Source organism: Euprymna scolopes, chromosome 14 (assembly GCF_053919585.1).
Source record: "Euprymna scolopes isolate OS-2025 chromosome 14, ASM5391958v1, whole genome shotgun sequence".
Classification (NCBI taxonomy): domain Eukaryota; kingdom Metazoa; phylum Mollusca; class Cephalopoda; order Sepiida; family Sepiolidae; genus Euprymna; species Euprymna scolopes.
The window spans coordinates 81,566,551-81,586,372 of record NC_136495.1 but is presented as its reverse complement, the minus strand read 5'-3'; the positions used below and the strand labels follow the sequence as shown (position 1 = coordinate 81,586,372).

Here is a 19,822-nt window from a genome sequence, read left to right as displayed (position 1 = left end):
CAATTGAAAAATTGAGAGGGATCTTCGCAACTCATGGACTACCAGTATTAATTGTGAGTGACAACGGTCCCTGTTTTACAAGTGAAGAATTCAAAGCATTCATGAATGCTAATGGAATTCGGCACATTTTCACAGCTCCTTACCATCCTTCCTCGAATGGACTAGCAGAACGCAGTGTACGCACCTTCAAGGAAGCGCTTAAAAGGATGAATACAGACGGCAAGGCAACACTTGAAACCAAGGTGAACCGATTTTTATTCACTTATAGGATAACTCCAAACTCATCAACTGGGGTTTCTCCTGCCGAGCTGATGTTCAAACGGCGGTTACGAACAGCGTTTCATTTGGCAAAGCCAGACACGTACAAGGCTATGGATGTAAAAAATAAAATGGAAAGGGGGAGCAAGGTAATGGTGCCGCTCCGTGAATTTAAAGTAGCAGATCCTGTGCTTGTGCGTAACTATGGATCTACTCAGCGATGGATTGAAGGTACCATTACCAGACAGTTGGGAGCAGTGAATTTTGAAGTGGAAACCGGTAGAGGGCTAGTAAGGAGGCATGTGGACCAGCTTGTGAAACTCTCATCACCAGTGGCAGTGGAACTTATGCCTGAGATGCAAGCAGATAATGCTGCAAAGAATCTTGAGAGTTTCGGCACACCTGAAGTTTCCAGCACACCCGACAGTCCTGACGAAAGTTTAATACCTGAGAGCAGGCATATGGAAGAGGTTGCAGAGACTCCAGCAGTGGTAGAAAAATCGGCATCACCACCCTCTCGCAAGTCAGGGCGTATTCGGAGACCACCAAAAAAATTTGAAGACTATGTTCGTGATTCAGAGTAAGATTGAAGGGATGTAATATATTGGACAGGATTATCTCCCTTGCACTTCAATGAACTACGGATTATCTCCCTTGCACTTCAATGAACTACCACTAGAGGGCGCGGCAGTCTTGCTTCTTTTTGTAAATAAAACGACCGGGAGACAATCTTTCCCTACGAGACGTACCGTCTGCCGATCTATCTATAATGTTATTTTGTCTTGTGCATTTTTATTCATTATGCATTGTTAATGTTGATATACTTCAGTTATATATTCGGGTTTTTTTTACAACTTTTTCAGGTAGAATCTAAGTTTAGCGTTACAAATTCCAGAGAATTATTTGAGGATGGGCACTATTGCCAAATGAATTATTTTGCTCTAAATCGTATTTTTTTTTTTTTTTTTTAATTTAAAAAATTAACCATTGAATGTGTAGAATAAAACATCGAAGCTGGTCATTTTGTTTACCTTATCACAATCATATAAATCGAAAAATAAAAATGTCGGCCTCTCCTTCTTAAAGTGATTCTTTAATCTGATTGGTCCATTTTTTTTCCTTCGAGAGTGACCTGCCCTTGGAGGTGGGGGATTTTCCCTTTCTTTCAATTTATTCTAATTTCTTGAACGGAATAAAATAAAACAAACGGAAAAATTATTAAACAAGATTTGAACAAAAAATAAAACAAACGAAAACATTAAACATTTATTTTACATTTGTACGGAATAAAATAAATTTATTTTATTCCGTACAAATGTAAAATAATTTTATTCCGTACAAATATAAAATAAATGTTTAATAATTTTTTCGTTTGTTTTATTTTATTCAAATCTTGCTTAATAATTTTTTCATTTATTTTATTTTATTCCATTCCAAAATTTAAAATAAATTTTTAAAAAAAGTGGAAATTCCCCCTTCTACCTCCAAGGGCAGGTCACTCTCGAAGAAAAGAAAATGGACCAATGAGAGGCCGACATTTTTACTTTTCAATTTACATGATTGCGATAAGGTAAACAGAATGACCGGCTTCGATATTTTATTCTACACATTCAATGGTTAATTTAAAAAAAAAAAAAATACTATTTAGAGCAAAATAATTCGTTTGGCAATAGTGCCCATTCTCAAATAATTCTCTGGAATTTGTAATGCTAAACTTGGATTCTACCCTTTTTCGTGTCAATGTGTATTAGTAAAACAAACCCTTTTTTTTGTTATTTATTTCTAACTTCGGCCATAGTTTAAAATACTGATTTCTCCCTTGAATTTTAACGACAGGTGCATGAAATAAAATAGCGTCTCCAGTTTCGACGATAAAGTATAGAAGTACCTAAACATGAATTCATTTTTGCTTTTTTTTTTTTCAATAAAGAATCTGACCACTTCATTACTACTAAAATTAAAAACAAGCGTTAACGAAAAAGTTGAGTTTTTAAAGTATCTAATATTGGAAAAAAAGTTTAATAAACTTTAAAATTAAATGTGAAAAACAAGAAAAAAATTTATAAAAATGATTTAAAATAGTACGGGCAAAAATAGGGGGACCTAGTTTTGGAAGCCGATTTATCATAATTTTTTTTGTAGGTTTCCAACTACTTTTTGATTGCATTTGAAAGATTAGAGAGTAAAGTTAATTTCCTAAAGGAAAAAAATATTTGTACACGTGAAAAAAAAAAAAAAAAAGTTATGAAAATGTTTTCACGGCGAGCTAACTAATTCAGCTAAATTTTGAAGTTAAATAAATTCATTGTAAAAATCCTTTAAAAGATAAATATTAGTTTTCTGGGTCTATTTCAAAGATAATTAGGGTACTGGTCGCGGTAAGAGTTCCCTGCCGAACACCCTAAAAAAACAATGACTTCTCCCCACACATGCGCAAAGGACATGTTTTAGTTGCCATAGTAATAAAATACATTACTACACATTTATTAATAATATCTCACTTTTATCGACTTTTTTAAACTTTTTTTTTTTACTTTTTAATAGCATTTTCTTTTTAAATGACAACGTTAATGTTTATGAATATTGAAATAAAATACATTACTACACATTTATTAATATCTTTTTTTTTACTGTTTCTGTGTCACTTTTATCGACTTTTTCTTTTCTTATATTGAAATATTATATATATGAAATATTGAAATTATTCTTATATTGAATATTGAAATAAAAGACATTACTACACATTTATTAATAATATCTTTTTTTTTTAATGTTTTACTGTTTGTGTCACTTTTATCGACTTTTTCTTTTCTTTTTTAATAGCATTTTCTTAAAATGAATATTAAAATAATTTCCCAACTTTTTTCATTTCTATGTGTTAAAAAAAAGTCGATAAAAGTGATTAAAAGTGAGATATTAATAAATGTGTAGTAATGTATTTTATTTCAATATTCATAAATATTAACGTTGTCATTTAAAAAGAAAATGCTATTAAAAAGTTTTAAAAAAAAGTTTTAAAAAGTCAATAAAAGTGATTAAAAGTGAGATATTAATAAATGTGTAGTAATGTATTTTATTTCAATATTCATAAACATTAACGTTGTCATTTAAAAAGAAAACATGTCCTTTGCGCATGCGTGGGGAGAAGTCATTGTTTTTTGAGGGTGTTCGGCAGGAAACTCTTACCACGACCAGTACCATAATTAGTAAAGTAAAGTCCTAAGATATTGAATTAAATAAAAAATAAAAAAAAACACCTTGTTTATACAAAATGCAGCTTAATTAGCCCTCAAAAAGCAAGTAATTATGCCGTTTGCCAAAACGCAACCGATAAAAGTTTGTAAACACAAATATACGGAAGCCCAAAATTTCAGCCAATCAAAATGTTGTTTCAAAATGAAATCATGATAGTAAAAGGAGGTAGGGGTGTCAGATTCACCCCCCCCCCCAGGCGTGCATCCATACATTCCTATTCTGAACGTTTGCATTAATTTTTATCATTTTTTTAATTTAATTATTTTTTATGTTCCTTTTTTAAATTAATTTTTTTTTAATTATCGTTCGAGATTATATAAAATTATGTTATGCCGAAAGTTTTACATTCTTGCGAGCAAGGAAATTATTAAAATCTTGCATATAAAATATGCGAAATCTGTAATTTAAAAAAAAAAAAAAAATTTTGCTATTATAATTTTTATTTTGTGTGAAAATATTAAATAAAGAATGCTTAATTCAATTGTAATATCGGTAGTTTGAGAAATTCATTTTTCTTCAAGTTATATCGAATTCATTAATACGGACTTAAGGGTTTTTTCGTAATGTTCCTGTAAAAATTATTTTATTTTTTATTGTCACAAATTACGATGCTTTATTTACATAAAAAAGGCAAAAATAAATTCTTGCGTTTTTTATTTACTACTGAAAACCATAACTTTAATAAAGGTATTTTTTGTTTAAACAAAATAATACATTTCCACTCAGATTTAAAAAAAAAAAATAATTAGTTTATTGCATTCCGCAATCATTATTTGATAAAAACTGAAAATTTCATTAAAATTGGTTAATTTCCTGATTTTTGGTGAATTTTTAAAGTAAAGAGAGGGGCTCAAAATGTTTATACATTTTGAGCATCGGCATTCATTTTGCCCGTACCTAACTTAACTTACTTTTAATAGATAATTTGGTTACTTTTTAGTAAAGACTAACACAATAATCGAGTTAAGCTGTGAAATTTTAGAACGCAACTACGGAAGTGAATGTTTTTCAGTTAACCAGTTCATTTGGTTTAGTCCCAGCTTCCGTATTTTATTTCATAAAACAAAATATATATCGCAGTGCATGTACAAAAACTGGATTTTAACTCAATATTAATTTTCAATCGGTTTTAATCTGGCCATAAAATAGCTGGCAAGAGCTGTTTATATTATAACTTTATATTTAAAAAAAATTTTTTCACACAATTAATTAAAAATCTATGTTGTAGCCGACATTTTGAAATAATGGAATTTTAATCGTTTTAATCTTTTAAAAATCAGTTAATTTTTAAAAAGTTACTTTTTCTTGGCAATTCAACTGATTATAGTATATATTAATTAGAAAAAAAAACGCTATTTAAAAAAAAAACAAAAAAAACATTAAATTTATATCACTCTTTTAATTGCAACTTCAAGGTAAGTTTTTTTTCAATACATGTATTTAAACTTTTAAAAATTGAATATTTTTTACTTATTTGAACTCTTATGTTTAATAATAAATAGAAATTTCGGTATTTTTTACATTAGGTCCACCTCCACAATTTTCTTTAAAATGATGACTTTTATGTTTTCGACTATGCTGAATACGAAAATCGCATGGAAATTTTGGTAGAAATAAGTAGTTATCGAGATATAAAAAAGGTGTATTATGCATTGTATTCTTTGGCGGCCATTTTTTTTTTACACGTGTGCACCATAAATAAATCTACTTATCTACGACCGACAGTGCCATCTAGTGGAAACAAAATGCACTTTTCTGAGACTCTCTCTTCCCCCCTGCCACCTAACGGGGAAATATTTGGCAGACCTGTACGAGAGTGCGCCCCCCTCCTAAAAATGTGTGTTTTACAATTGTTTTAAAACATTTTTTTGATGATTATCATAGATTACAGACTTGAGTATTATATTAACTGAAAAAATTTTGAAGTTAAGAACTTTTTTTTTTTAAGAAATTTTTGAGGTTAAGAACGGCTTTTGGAATAAACATTCCCAACCTCGAAAGCCGTTCTTAATATGGGGTAGTTGGTGGGATTTATACTACGCTGGGGCAGGTCGTAAAAAATACCTTATTTAATAACAGATAATTAACATGGAAAGGGGATGATATTCTGTAAGGTGCCTGGAAAACTCTTCCCTTATTTAATAAGAGACCAGTTTTCCTACCTAGGAAAAAGGGATGAGTTTTCCGGGTACGGGTTTTCCTAAATTCGTCTTGTACCTACTCTGTACTTTCAACTAACAAATATCGTAAAAATTGAATTGAATTTAAAAGAAAATTATCCCGGTGGACTGAATGTATAAAAATGACCAATTTTGATCCAGGGGGGAGGGGGCACAGTCTCTGAAAAGCAGCTTTTTCCGCTAGGTGGAGGCAAGTCTTTTTTTTTTGTTTCCGTTAGGTGGCAGTGTCATCGTAGATAAGTAGATTTGTTTATGGCGCATGCGCGTAAAAAAGATGGCCGCCAAAGAATACAATGCATAATACAGTTTTCTTTATATCTCGATAACTACTTATTTCTGCCAAATTTCCATGCGATTTTCGTATTCAGCATAGTTGAAAACATGTTATGTCGATATTTCCTACCGACGAGTGGGGGGGGGAGGGAAGAAAAGACGTTTAGCTTGCAAAAAAAATTACCTCGTTGCTTACAAGCAAACGTATTCTTGTAAATATAATGCGCTGTTAACAGTTGTCGTACCGGTCTGATAGATCTCCAACAACGACAAGAACAAACTACAACAACAACAAGCCTACAAAGGTGACTCTTTTTATAGTCTCAATCTCTCGTTCAGCGAGATTGAAACGAGACTGGAATGTCTATTTAAGCTATAAGGAATAGACATCCTATTTTCTTCATTAACAAACACCAGGCCGGCCCGTTCACAGCCATGAGTGTCTTTCCCTTCCCACCGAGCCACCCTCGGTAAGTCAATCAATTTAATTATCACACATTCCCCACAAAAAAAATTTAAATAAATAAATAAAATCTTGATTAAGGGAATAAAAGTTCATTTAGACTCCCGATAAACTGGGTCTACCAGGTACAACTCCTTGAGGGTCACAAGTCGAACAGAACCATTGTTCATCTTCTTGTGGTGCTTCAGTTAGACCCACACAGCTGAAGTGGAACCAGTCATTACATCTATCGCAGGCTATCATAGGTCTGCTATCATCAGGTCTGTTACAGGTAGGACAGATCCAAATTGTAGTACTCTCTCTCCGTTGTGGGTCCTGACTCATCCTGTGAATTCAGAGGTTCCATGCTTATAGGGTCGGGTTATCCAGGCTGTGGAGAGAATTCCAGAGGAAAGAGATGTTTAATAGAATATATGTCTATAACTCCATTACCTTTCCTCACTTTCACCATACACACCAAATTGTCACTTCCTTGGATTAACTGCAGAACTTCACCTAGAGACCAGAAAGGTCTCGTCTTCAGAGGGCTTTTTATGAGCACTATGTCCCCTGGTTTTACTTTATCTTCAAAAGAACAATCAGCTAGGCTCAGAGCCCTTTCTCTGAGACTCAACAAATAGTCCTCATTCCAAACCTTCCTAAATTTAGTTAGGCTTTCTTCCCGGGAACGCAGGGTTTGAATCAATTCACTTCGACTTAGAGGGTCCATTGTTTCCAGGTCCTGGTTTTCAACCCTCATCATTATTCCCTGACCAATATCCGCATTCATGAGAGAGTTAGGGGTTAAGATATTTAGCTCAGAGTCCTCAGAGCTCCTATATGTCAGGGGGCGGCTATTTACTGCCCTTTGCACGTCAGACAAAATTGTAAGTAGGCCAAAATAGTCTATTTTACCTCTTCCTATTGTTTTATATAGGCAGGATTTTATGGTCTTGATAGACCTTTCCCAACTACCACCATACCAAGGTGAAAACAGTGGAATCGTATAATGCTTCAAGTCATAAGAACTGAATCTTTCTTTGAATTCGTCCGCTAGCATCCCCCAGTTAATTATTCTGGCAGCAGCATTGAATGTGCGAGCGTTATCCGAATAAAGGTGCGTGGGTATTCCATTCGCGCGTTCGTGAACCTAATGAATGCTTGAATAAATGATTTTACAGTCATATCTGGAACCAGTTCCAAATGCACAGCCCTAATACTCATACATGTAAATAGAAGAATGTACATTTTGTAATCTCTTTCTTGTCCTTTAACATAGATATGACTGGTAAAATCCACACCAGTATGTAAATAAGGCCTGACAAAATTCACTCGAGGGGCTGGTAAGTTGGTCGAATTTGGTACTGAGAAGGAAACGGTATTATATTTTTTACACTTCATACAAGTACCAATCACATTTTTAATAGCCTGTCTAGCTTGTGGTATCCAATAACCGCCTAACCTTATTTCATTCAGAGTAGTGGCTAAGCCTAAGTGTTGGCTTCCCTAGTGGTATTCTTGAATGATCAATTTTGTTAGGTAATGTTCTTTTCCTAATAAAATAGGATTCTGTATTTCATATGGGTGACATTCAGAGTTTCCTATTCTTCCTTTTGATCTTATGATGCCTTTGGGGTCCAGAAAGAGATTCAAGTTCTTGACCAGTTTCGGCATGCTCTTTCCTCCAGGGTCTAGCAAGAAGTCTAACTCTCTTGAAAGGGATTGTTTTTGCATAGTCTTGATCAGGTAGGCTTTTGCCTGTAACTCGGGATCCATCTCCCTCTTTCTTAACCTGTTGACGAATTTAAATACCAGTGAAGTCACACTGATCAACTTACTCAAACTAGAAATTTTTTCCAGTTTGATTTCTGATATAGCCACCTCATTCTCTGCGGCATAATTTACTGGCGCACTAATCCATTCCATTTGAGCCTTAGAAAGGCAGCCCAATTCACGATGGCACCAGGAGGATTCTTCTTGCTTTATCCACTTAGGTCCCTCATACCAAAGAGAAAGTTTTTCCTTAAATTGTCTGATGGTCAAACCTCTGGTGATGTAATCCGCTGGGTTTTCAATTGTCGATGCATACTTAAAGTTGACTTTTATGTTGAAATCACATTTGATCTTCTCTCTCATTTGAGCTATGTCCTGTAATCTATGTTGTACAAACACGTTTTTCATTTGGACGAAATCGGACAGAATCCAGGACAGAACCACCTGAGCATCCGTGATTACATTGACATCCTTAATAGTAATGTTCTTTAGTGACTCCTTTATAAAAGGGGGCACTTCACGGCTAAAAATACCGCTAGAAGTTCTAACGTCGGGAGGGATTTTCCCTGCAGAGGAAACATTTTTGCCTTTGCAAAGACCAAAGATGAGTTCCCATCCTGTACAGCGTACACCGCAAACCCATATGCGGCTTTAGATGCATCACAAAAGAAAAATAATTTGGTATCCTTTCCTTCATCTAAAGCTCTCCTTGGAAATGATACAGTGTTTAACGCGGACAGATCCTTTGCCAGCGTTCTCCAAACTGAACTCATACTTTGAGGAACCACATCATCCCAATTTAATTTTTGTTTCCATATTTCTCTCATCAAGAGACGACCTCGCACTGTCATAGGTAGATAAAGAGACAAAGGATCAAATACCTTAGAGATCTCAGACAATATTTTCCTCTTAGTAGATGCCTCCACGTCGCATGATGGTGGGCAAACACTTATTGAATCTTGGACAGGGTCATATTGATATCCCAACACTTTTTCCCAACCAGAGTCGAATCCTGACAATGTTCCATCTGCCTCCATTTTCTTTTGGAGTGTTACACAGTTGGAATTGCAAGATTGCAAATCAAAATTTCCTTTCTGTAAACGTTCTCTCACAGTAGTATACAAGGCAGATAGGTTTTCTGCATTATTCGCAGTTTTCACCAAGTTATCCATATAAAAATTGGATTTCAATGTTTCTGAACAGTCATCCAAAGGGAACTTATCCGCATGAAACTTTAATACATAATTTAAAATAAAGGGGCTTGCATTGAAGCCAAATATAATGGTTTTGTACCGGTAGCAATGCAAGTTTTTACCTTTCTTTAGAAAAAAGCAAAATCGATTACGATCCCTTTCAGATGCGAGCCAAATCATCAGAAATGCTTTCCTAATGTCAGCTAGCAATACGTATCGGTTTGTTCTGAATCGGATCATCAATTTTATCATGTCTGTCATCAGGTTTACTCCAGGATATGCTGCTTCGTTCAATGATACTGAGTCCTTATTCTTATATGAACAATTAAACACTGGTCTCACTTTGGTAGTAGTCTGGTCAGTTAGTTTTAACACTGGCCTATGAGGTATCCATATATAATCTTTAAATTGTTCAGGTGGCACAATTATCTCTTCGATAATGCCCTCATCTTCTTGTTGTTGAAAAACTTGCAGATAGTGATTATACAAGTTTTTCTTCTCCAGATCTTTGGTAACCCTTTCTAGAACTCGAATAGCAGCATTGTGATTCGAAGGTACTGATTTTATTTTATCTTCATACCACTGAAGTTGCACATGATAAAGACCATCTTTAAATGTGATGGAATCTCGGAATTGCTTAACTTTCTCTTCATCCAAGGTGGAGAATTTCTCGGCAGTGGGTAATCCAATGGATTCAAGGTTGAACATGTTCTCCAACCCTCGCTGGACATTACTTTCTTCGAACCAATTTTTTAAAGGGTCTGGGTAGGATTCCTTTGGGTGAACCACATAATTGATTCTGGCAGGTGGAAGTTCAGGAGTTCTAGCCAACACTTCTGCATAATTAATCTGTGTTCTTTTTTGGTTTTTAATCTGGTGTTTATAGAGAAAAGAACACCTGTTTCCAAAGGGGATTAATCCTTTTTGTGTCTCGAATGCCACTCCATACATGCAAGCGATTACCTTTAAAGGTTCCAGGTACTGGATTGCATCGAGTCCTAGTAACCCATCAATTATAATCAAATCCCTCTTGGCATCAAACTTTGCAGCCAGCCTGCGATTTTTTAAATTCCCAAGAATCTGAGTAAGTCCTTCAAGGCGATAGGATAAGTTCAACTGGGTTGCTAGAATTGGGAGAGTATGAGTTCTCCCAGTAACCAAATTTAATCCCACAGAGATTTCCTTAAAATTTTTAGGACTAGTGCCTAAAAAGGTTTTTACCTCCATTCTTTTATCCTTGGCTAAGGAGAGACAATTCAGCTTTTTTAAAATTAAAGTGTCAAAATAAGTCCATTGACTGCCAGTGTCCAACAGGCAGTTCACCTTCACCTTTTTTTCGCCTCTTTTCACTAATATGCCAGTTATGGGTGACAGGAAAGCATCATTATAGCCCTTTGTATGCAGGCAAGTATCAACCTGCATACTTCTTGTAATGGTTGAGCACATAGTAGTTATGTGTCCCTTCGAGTTGCAATGATGACAACAAATTTTTCTTGGTGTTTTTAATGGACACATATTCCCCAAGTGAGACCTCTTTAGAAAACAGAGACGCAACTCTCTACACCTTGTTATCCTTGCTTCATGAGTAGAATAGCTGTCACAATCTTCGGACAAATGTTTATTTGTTTTGCAAAATTCACATTTTGCCTCGGATATTAACTTAGTATTAAAGGTTTTGAGAGACGAGGTTTCAATTGTCTGCTCTGGCTTAAACTTAGGTTGGAGTCGAGTTTTGGCCATTAGTATCTTGGTCGGCTTTCTGGCAACCAACATCCGTTTTACTATACTTAGGGTTTCCTTCAACAGTGTAGACAATGTTGGGTATGAACTCCCGGAAATTCGTAACACTTCTTCCCTTATTTCAGGAGGGAATTTCATAAATAACACTTGTGATATTATTATCGCTCCAGCTGACTTATCGTCATATAAGTCACAATTATAAGAGGCCCTTAGTTCCCACATATCTGCCTGGGTCTTGATCATAAAATTTTTTAATCCTTCCAGGTTTTTGGGATTGTCCAACTGAAAATCTAATATTTCCTGAATTATTTCCCCTCTTATCTCCTCCTCGTCCAAATACTGGTCCTTCAGTAGCTTCAGGGCCATCAAGTAACTTTCGTCAGAGGGTGAAAGATGATTTATAAGTTGGAGTGCTCTGCCTTCCAAGGAACATCTCAAAAAATAGAGTTTTTCAGTGTTAAACGTAATGGACTTGGCACAATTTTCAAATTTTGTCAAAAAGTCCTTGAAGCTCCTCTTGTTGGTCTCAAAGTCCTTCTCATCAAAGCGTGGTCCCTTCAATTTTATTTTGAATGGCTCCACTGCAAATGAAGAATGGGCTTTTGGTTCGAAGGGTGGTAATCTTTCAGTGTTTGGAGTAACCGGGTTCTCCTGACTTGGAGTAGAGTCAATATGTCCTTCCATTAAAGTGGCTGCTGGGTTCTCACTCTGGTCAGCTTTGTGCAGAAAACTTAAACGTTGCCTGGCTTCATATTTGAAGCGGAAGGAAGCTAGACTTAAGCTTGCCAAAGCTTCTGCTTCTCCCCTTGCAGCAAAGTGTTCCTCCATGCCAAAGGAGACTCCTTCCAGCTCTTCTAACCAGTCCTCTATTTCACGTTTAAATAGAGAAACCACTTCTTCAGAACTCTTCTCCTCCTTTTCTAACCCTTCCAGGGTAGTCTGTATTTTTTGTTGAAGAAGTTTCTGTTTCAGCTTCAGTTCCTCCATCGAGACGGAATCCTCCATGTTGTTAATTCCGACTTATCTCGAGAATAATTAAATTCTAAAGTTGGTTGAAATTCGCAGCCGGATTTTTTTGTTGCAATGTGTCGATATTTCCTACCGACGAGTGGGGGGGGGGGGGAGAAAAGACGTTTAGCTTGCAAAAAAAATTACCTCGTTGCTTACAAGCAAACGTATTCTTGTAAATATAACGCGCTGTTAACAGTTGTCGTACCGGTCTGATAGATCTCTAACAACGACAAGAACTACAACAACAACAACAACAAGCCTACAAAGGTGACTCTTTTTATAGTCTCAATCTCTCGTTCAGCGAGATTGAAACGAGACTGGAATGTCTATTTAAGCTATAAGGAATAGACATCCTATTTTCTTCATTAACAAACACCAAGCCGGGCCGTTCACAGCCATGAGTGTCTTTCCCTTCCCACCAAGCCACCCTCGGTAAGTCAATCAATTTAATTATCACAGTTAAAGTCGTCATTTTAAACAAAATTGTGGAGGTGGACCGAATGTAAAAACATACCAAAATTTCGATATATTTTGTTCGAATTTCGAAAAAAATAAATATGAAGGGGGGGGGGTGCACACGCACGCACTAAAAAAATATTTCCTCTCATATTTGACGGAAACTGCATTTTATATGTAATTTCATTCTAAACTGGATAAGTATCGAAAATTTCACAAAAAATTTACCATTAGTTGATTTTTGCTAGATTTATTAAACATGGGTATGTTTTCATGTTCGGAATGTGTTCTACATGGGAACGTTATTTTAAAGCGCCAATTATGTAAACAAGATTTACGTCTCCCAATTTCATTATTTTCCTACGATGGAAAAATGTTTTTGAAAAATAATTACTAGTTTATTTTGCCCTTCTTTTAAATGGTACAAAAGTTATACTGACAATATTAACTTATAACAAAGTTACATAGTGTTATATATAGGGGAGTAATTCTGTGGTGAATTTTGGCAGTCCCTACTGATCTGAGCACCCCTTAAAATTTTTTTTTATATAAATACTGATTTCCCCCCCACACACGATTTTTTTGGATAATATGATAGTGTCCAATCGATAATTCGCTGAAAAAATTGAAAAATGACCAAAAAAAAAAAAAAAAAAAAAAAAAGCTATTAAAGGTGTGTGGGAAAGTCCTCTCACTCACAATTTTTCTTTTTTATTCGTCTAATATTTTCTTTGGGAGGCTGGGGGTCATATTTAATGTAAAATCTTATGCTTTTTCGAATAAAACAAAAATTATTAGAGAAACCCTTTTTGGCATGATTAGAGTTTAAGTGGCGATTAACCTCGAACCTAAAACAACCCAAACCAAAAACGAAAAGGACACAAATATTGATTCACCGGTTTTTATCCATTGAAACAGTAATCATATCGTTCAGTTTACAAATAAGCTGAACTTATTTTTCAAAATTAAACAATATAAACAGATTTTTTTCTTTTATTTTAAACAATATTCTAAATTTCTTTTAATATTGACCTATTTTAATATTAATCTTTTTCTTTATCAAAAATGTATCACTAAAAGGCATTAATATTAATTCAATTTTAGTGATATTTGTTTACTCCGTTGACGTCACGTAAAAAATAAAAAAAAAAATGCTGGAAATAAAAAAAAACAAAAAAACAATATAAACAGATTTTTTTAAAAAAAACGAAACAATTTTTATTTACATTGTAAACATATAGAAATAAAACCTTTTGATAATTTAAAAAATTTTAAACAATATGAACAGAATTGTTCTTGTACTTTTGGTGGAGGTGTTTTGCAAATATTCTGTATCTTCACCTCCACCAAAAGTACCAGAACAATTCTGTTCATATTGTTTAAAATTTTTTTAAATTATCAAAAGGTTTTATTTCTATATGTTTACAATGTAAATAAAAATTGTTTCTTTTTTTATTTAAAATAATCTGTTTATATTTTTTTTTTTTCATTTCCAGCGTTTTATGGTCACATTGCAAAAAAAAAAAAAAAGTGAGGAAAGGTAGAAAGGCAACATTTGATGTGGGGAAAAAGGGGGAAGTCTTTCCCCTTATAATAAAATGCATCCGTGAACAAGATGTTTTTGTAAAAAAAAAAAAAAAAATTGTTTTTGTAAAAAAAAAAAAAAAATTGTTTTTGTAAAAAAAAAAAAAAAAAAAAAAAAAAAATTGTTAGGTGAAAGTACAGAATAGTTCCAAACACCCCCACCAAAAGTACCAGAATAATTCTGTTCGTATTGTTTAAATTTTTTTAAATTATCAAAAATTCTATTTCTATGTTTACAATGTAAATAAAAATTCTTTCGGGTTTGTATTACTGTACACATAAGATTCGAAAAAGTTGTCAAAAAACAAATATATAACAAATAAATGTTATCAAAGGCAAGACAAGTTACTTTTCTACCTAACTGGATATGTTTTTAGTGTTTTTATTTAATAAACATACAGTGTTTACCGATGTATTGGAAAATTCAAAATGGCGCCCTACTCGCTCTTTGACACGGTAAGTTTGGGAAAAGGAGTTATAAATAAAAAAACTAGACAAAATACCGTTAGAAACCCACCGAATATATGTCAGCCTATGTCACAGTAACATATATTGAGAGAGTTTCTAACAGTATTTTGTCTAGTTTTTATTTTTAACTCCTTTTCCCAAACTTACCTAGTTAAAGAGAGAGTCGGCGGACATTTTTAATTTTCCAATACATCGATAAACACTGTTTTTCGAGTTGAATAAACATGTTACATTAAATAAAAACACTAAAAACATATCCAATTAGGTAGAAAAGTAACTTATCTTGCCTTTGATAACATTTATTTGTTATATATTTGTTTTTTTGACAACTTTTTCAAATCTATGTGTACAGTAATACAAACTTGTTTTTTGGGGTTTTTTAATTTCCAGCGTTTTTTGTCAACGGAGTAAACAAATATCACTAAAATTGAATTAAAATTAATATTAATGCCTTTTAACAATACATTTTCGATAAAGAAAAAGATTAATATTAAGATAGGTCGATATTAAAAGAAATTTAGAATATTTAAAATAAAAGAAAAAAATTTGTTTATATTTTTAATTTTGAAAAATAAGTTCAGCTTATTTGTAAACTGAACGATATGATCACTGTTTCCATGGATAAAAACCGGTGAATCAATATTTGTGTCCCTTTCGTTTTTGGTTGTTTTGGGTTCGAGGTTAATTGCCACCTAAACTACAATCCTGCACGCTTTTCTAACTTTACACCACCTGCCTCAATATAGTTGACAAAAATAGAAGTTTACAGTCACAATTTCAGGAAAACAAATAAAATAAATTTTCTTTCTTAAAAAATTACCTGTGCGTAAAGTAGAAATTCATTAAGCTTTTCAAGGTGCTAGTGCACTTACTGATCCGTGCTATTTTTTAAATCCTATTTCCACGTTTAATTAAAGTTTTGTTTTTTTTATCAATTGTAAGGTTAAAGTACAGAATAGGTACAAAACACCCTTCCCTCCCCATGTTAAGAATGGCTTTTTAAATAATAACATTATTTCAGTACGGATCACTCTCTGCAGGAGTACCCTTTTCAACCCTAATGGACCGATATATCGGCCCTGGAGACCCGAGGTAAAAGACACACCAATATTTCGACATTTTGGCCCTAATATGGTCCTTTAGTTGAACAGCTCTGAGTGACTAGTTAGTTTGCAAAGTTAGGGTTCAAAGGATTTAAAAAAAAAAAAAAAAACTTTTTGGTACTCATGCAGAGTGATACGTGCTGAAATAATGTTATTTAAAAAGCCATTCTTAACATGGGGAGGGGAGGGTGTTTTGTACCTATTCTGTACCTTTAACCTTACAACTGAATAAAAAAAATATCATAAAACTTTAATTAAATGTGGAAATACGATTTTAAAAAAATAGCGCGGATCAGTCTCTTCATTAGCACCAACTTTTTTCCTTTTTTAATAAATTTTTCATATTTTTTTTGTTTTCGTTGTGCAAAGAAGTTCCAAAAGAAATTGCTTCATTCGCAGAATATTTTAATGAAATGTAAATTTTTAAAAGAAAAAAATTAAATTCACTTACCGCATTTATTTAATAGATAGCAAAATAATTTTTTTCTTTTGTAGTTTTCGAAAGACCATAAGCAGAACTGTCAGTCAGCATATGTAGTTCTAATGTTTTTGCTTTTGGATACTTCAAAAAAAAAGCCGACCAAACTGATACGACATAATCAGTTTCACTTTAGTTTTAGAAATATTTCCTGAACAGCCTTCGTTCAGAAAATAGAAAGTATATATATTGTTCTATTGTTGAAATAATTTGGCTTTCCTCGTTTCATTTTTTAAAAAATATAAAGGTTGACAAGACATTTTTCATTTAATGAGATTTTTCATTCATTTACTAATGAAGAGTGTCGGTAAAACAAAAAAAACTTGTCGAAAGATAAGCCCCCCCCCTTTTTTTTTAAACGATTTACTTGCAATGAGAGCACTGTAAAATCGTTTTTCTCTAAGGGTTAAGCATTCATCAACTTTTTCATGGACTTGACATAGTTAGGCTGTTTTATACATAAATAAACTTTGCTCACAAATGAAAACAATGTTACCTTGCGGCCCCTAAACTTTTGTAACAGTGCAAACAGATAACCAATCATGGGTCACAAAGTTTCGAAAAAGACAGACAGCGCCTATGTATGTGACGGAATAAGAAAACTCATTAAGATAAAGATTACCTTTAAAGTAGTTCATAAAATTCTTGTATATCATATTAAATATGTTATGAAAAGTTCTATGACGTTTTTATCATAAACTTTTGACAGCACTTCAAACAAACAGTTCAACTTAAAAATATAAGAGAATCGTAATGAAAGAATCAAATATAAGGTATTTTTTAACGATGCGATTCCAATGCCGATTCCCTCCAAAATACACGATTCTTACGATTAATGATTCTGATTAATCGGCCCAATTATTGGATAAAGTAGGGTGAAGCTGAGATAAGTAGGTCCCGCGGATGAACCTCGTTCTGACATTTGGAAAATTTAGGTTAACAACCAGTGAAGCTACTGAAAAGTAACCCTTTTGAATGAAGAAGGATATAAACAATATTAAAATTAATTTCTTAATTTTACTTAAAAAACAATGTAAAGATATATAAACAAAATATTTTAGAAAATAATTTAATTTTAAATAAAAATTGATTGTAAAGACTTTTTTAAAAATAATTATTGAAAAATATTACAAAGCGTTTACATAGCTTAGGCACCGCCAAAACTGGGGAGGGGGGGCAGGTAAGTACTTTTTGACGAACCGTCTTTTTAAAAATCTACCAAAAATCAGGTAATTATCCGATCAGTACAAAATTTTCAGCGATTATTAAGAGAAGAATGAACTTTATAACAGTGTACTTATTTTTCATAAACGATATTTATATATATATTTTTTTTTTTGCTTACAAACCCTCCCCCCTTGTTTTGAGGGGGGTACAAATATGCTTAAAATAATCATCTGAAACTGAACACAACATATTGTGTTGTTGTAAGGGACAGAATTATAGATTAAAAAAAAAAAAAAATTGTTTGCATACCTTATTTTGACGTCTGAATATCAGAACTTCGATTGTGTTTAATTATCCCGCTTTTGAGTTTTGAAGTGTGAATATGTTAAGTAAAATAATTAACTTAAGTTAAGCAAAACAAAAGAAAAATTTTTTTAATATTTATATGAAAAAAGCCATTTTAAAATCTTTGATAGATAAATTAACAATTTTTTTTTAGCGAGCCGAATATTGCAGGACCATTATAGGGCATGCTTTGAAGAATCGATACAAAAAAAAAAAAAATTTGATAAATATTGTGCCCTTTGTGTTAAAAATAGCATCATTTTTTCGATCCCGTTTGAAAATGTTTGCCGCCTTTCGACTACGGTGGCCCAAACGCGCTGAAATAATTTTTTTTTTATTCTGCTTTAAATTGCCCCCCCCCCCCCATTTTGGGGAGCCTGGCTCCCACACACATACACATTAAAAACCAAACTCATACAAATGGTCACCCATCTGGTACTGGCCAGCCTCAGCGTTAATAATACATTGAAATTTTCGTCACTGAAAAATAAGTTTTTTTTTAACCTGTTTGGTCTTCCATAGTTTGCTTTTTATCGAATACGTAAACATTATCAAACGTAAACATTGTCGATCTAGACTCTAGATCGACGTGAAGTAACTGGTTGCCTATATGAATAAGTGGAATTATTTGAAATCCAGGTACTTATAATATTTTTGCATATTCTCATAGAAAATCATCCTAAATCTTACTTAAACAACAAATAAATAAATTAATTATTTCAAAAACCTTTTGTTTTTAAATATTTATGTACGTTTTTTTGTGCAAGACAAAAAATGTCAATTATTAACTTTTTGGGAAAATTTAACATTTAAAATTTAATTAAAAATAGAAAAAGTTTTACATTATTCTGTTTTCTATATGATAAAATTCAGGGTTTTATCTTTCTGGAAAAAAAAAAGTTACTCAGAAATAATGGATTTTAATAAATGTAATTTCGTTTTAAAAAACAACAACAACTTGATTTTTCGGCCATTTTTAGCGGTGCCTAACATAGCTGGTTCTTTGGGATAATAGGGGCGACTGAAACCCCCCTTCCAAATGAAAAAAGCATTAATGCGCTGTTTTTTTTTTTTTTTTTAAATGTTTGAAACACAAGTAGTAGCTAGTTAACTTAGAACAACAAGTATGCATGGTGGAAATTCTTCAGGGTTTAAATGTATTGTAATGGTTTTATGGTGGTCGAAAAACGTTTTTCAGCTGTCATATTACTTCCTATTTACTTGCCTCCCCACGAGGGCAGAGTTAGACACAAGGTCGGTTTTTAATTTAGAGAAGCATTTATTACTAAAAAACGAAATGGTGAAATATAAAGTTAAGCTAAAAGTAAAATTTTGGGGGGTAAATATAGGGATACATACACTACGTAATCGGAAGCTGTAAAATGGCGGAAAGTAGTTTGTGGATTCAGGAGTTAATACCATGCAAACGGTAAATTTGCGACGGGTTTGCTTATCAGATTTGTTCTCAGCGACCTCGATTACCCCTAAAAAAAACAAATTAGAGTGATCGGTGTTCTGCTGCAGCATATCCCTATATTTACCTGTTTTTCTCTTAAATTCAAAGAATTAAAGAAAAATTTAAAAGCAATTTCAAACATTTATTACTATAGACATAATGAACAAATGAAAATAAAGGCAAAATAAGTCAACATAAAAAGGAAAACAGACTTTTTTTAAGCAACAGAATTCAAATGTTTGTTTGCATAAAGCAGTTCAACGATTTTTTTTTTTTTTAATAAATAAATATTTTTATAAATAAAACAATTCGGAGAGGTTAATTCACGGTGAAGCTGAGATAAGTAGATCCAGCAGACGAGTGCTTTCTATATCCATCATTCAAAGGGTCAATAATGGTAGAAGCACTGTTCATAATGGTAGACACAACTGTTCAGATTTTTCAGAACGAGGCTCGTCTGCTGGACCTACTTACCTTAGCTTCACCGTGTAGGCAATACTCAAAATATAATGGCAAATTACTTAGGACTTCTACTTGGTCGTGACTGACAAACTGAACAGTGACGGTTACATTGGTTATAAAGTAAATTTTGCAATTGGTTCATTGAAAACATTCCATTGTACATTGTTCAGATTACTAT

General features: G+C 33.1%; 1 protein-coding gene across 4 annotated transcripts in view; it reads right to left on the bottom strand.

Annotated features, from left to right (window-relative positions):
• The window catches only part of LOC145293128 (acyl-coenzyme A synthetase ACSM3, mitochondrial-like), a 261,013-nt gene that overhangs the window by 169,341 nt on the left and 71,850 nt on the right, over window positions 1–19,822 (bottom strand). Inside the window, exon 1 of one of the 4 annotated variants that reach the window (XM_080139534.1) lies at window positions 19,086–19,334. The exons of the other annotated variants lie outside the window; for them this stretch is intronic. Within the exon in view, the coding sequence (XP_079995660.1) occupies window positions 19,086–19,253 (168 nt within the window). The 5' untranslated portion in view covers window positions 19,254–19,334. Of the gene's footprint in view, window positions 1–19,085; window positions 19,335–19,822 lie in introns of those variants that run through there. 4 annotated transcript variants of the gene reach the window in all.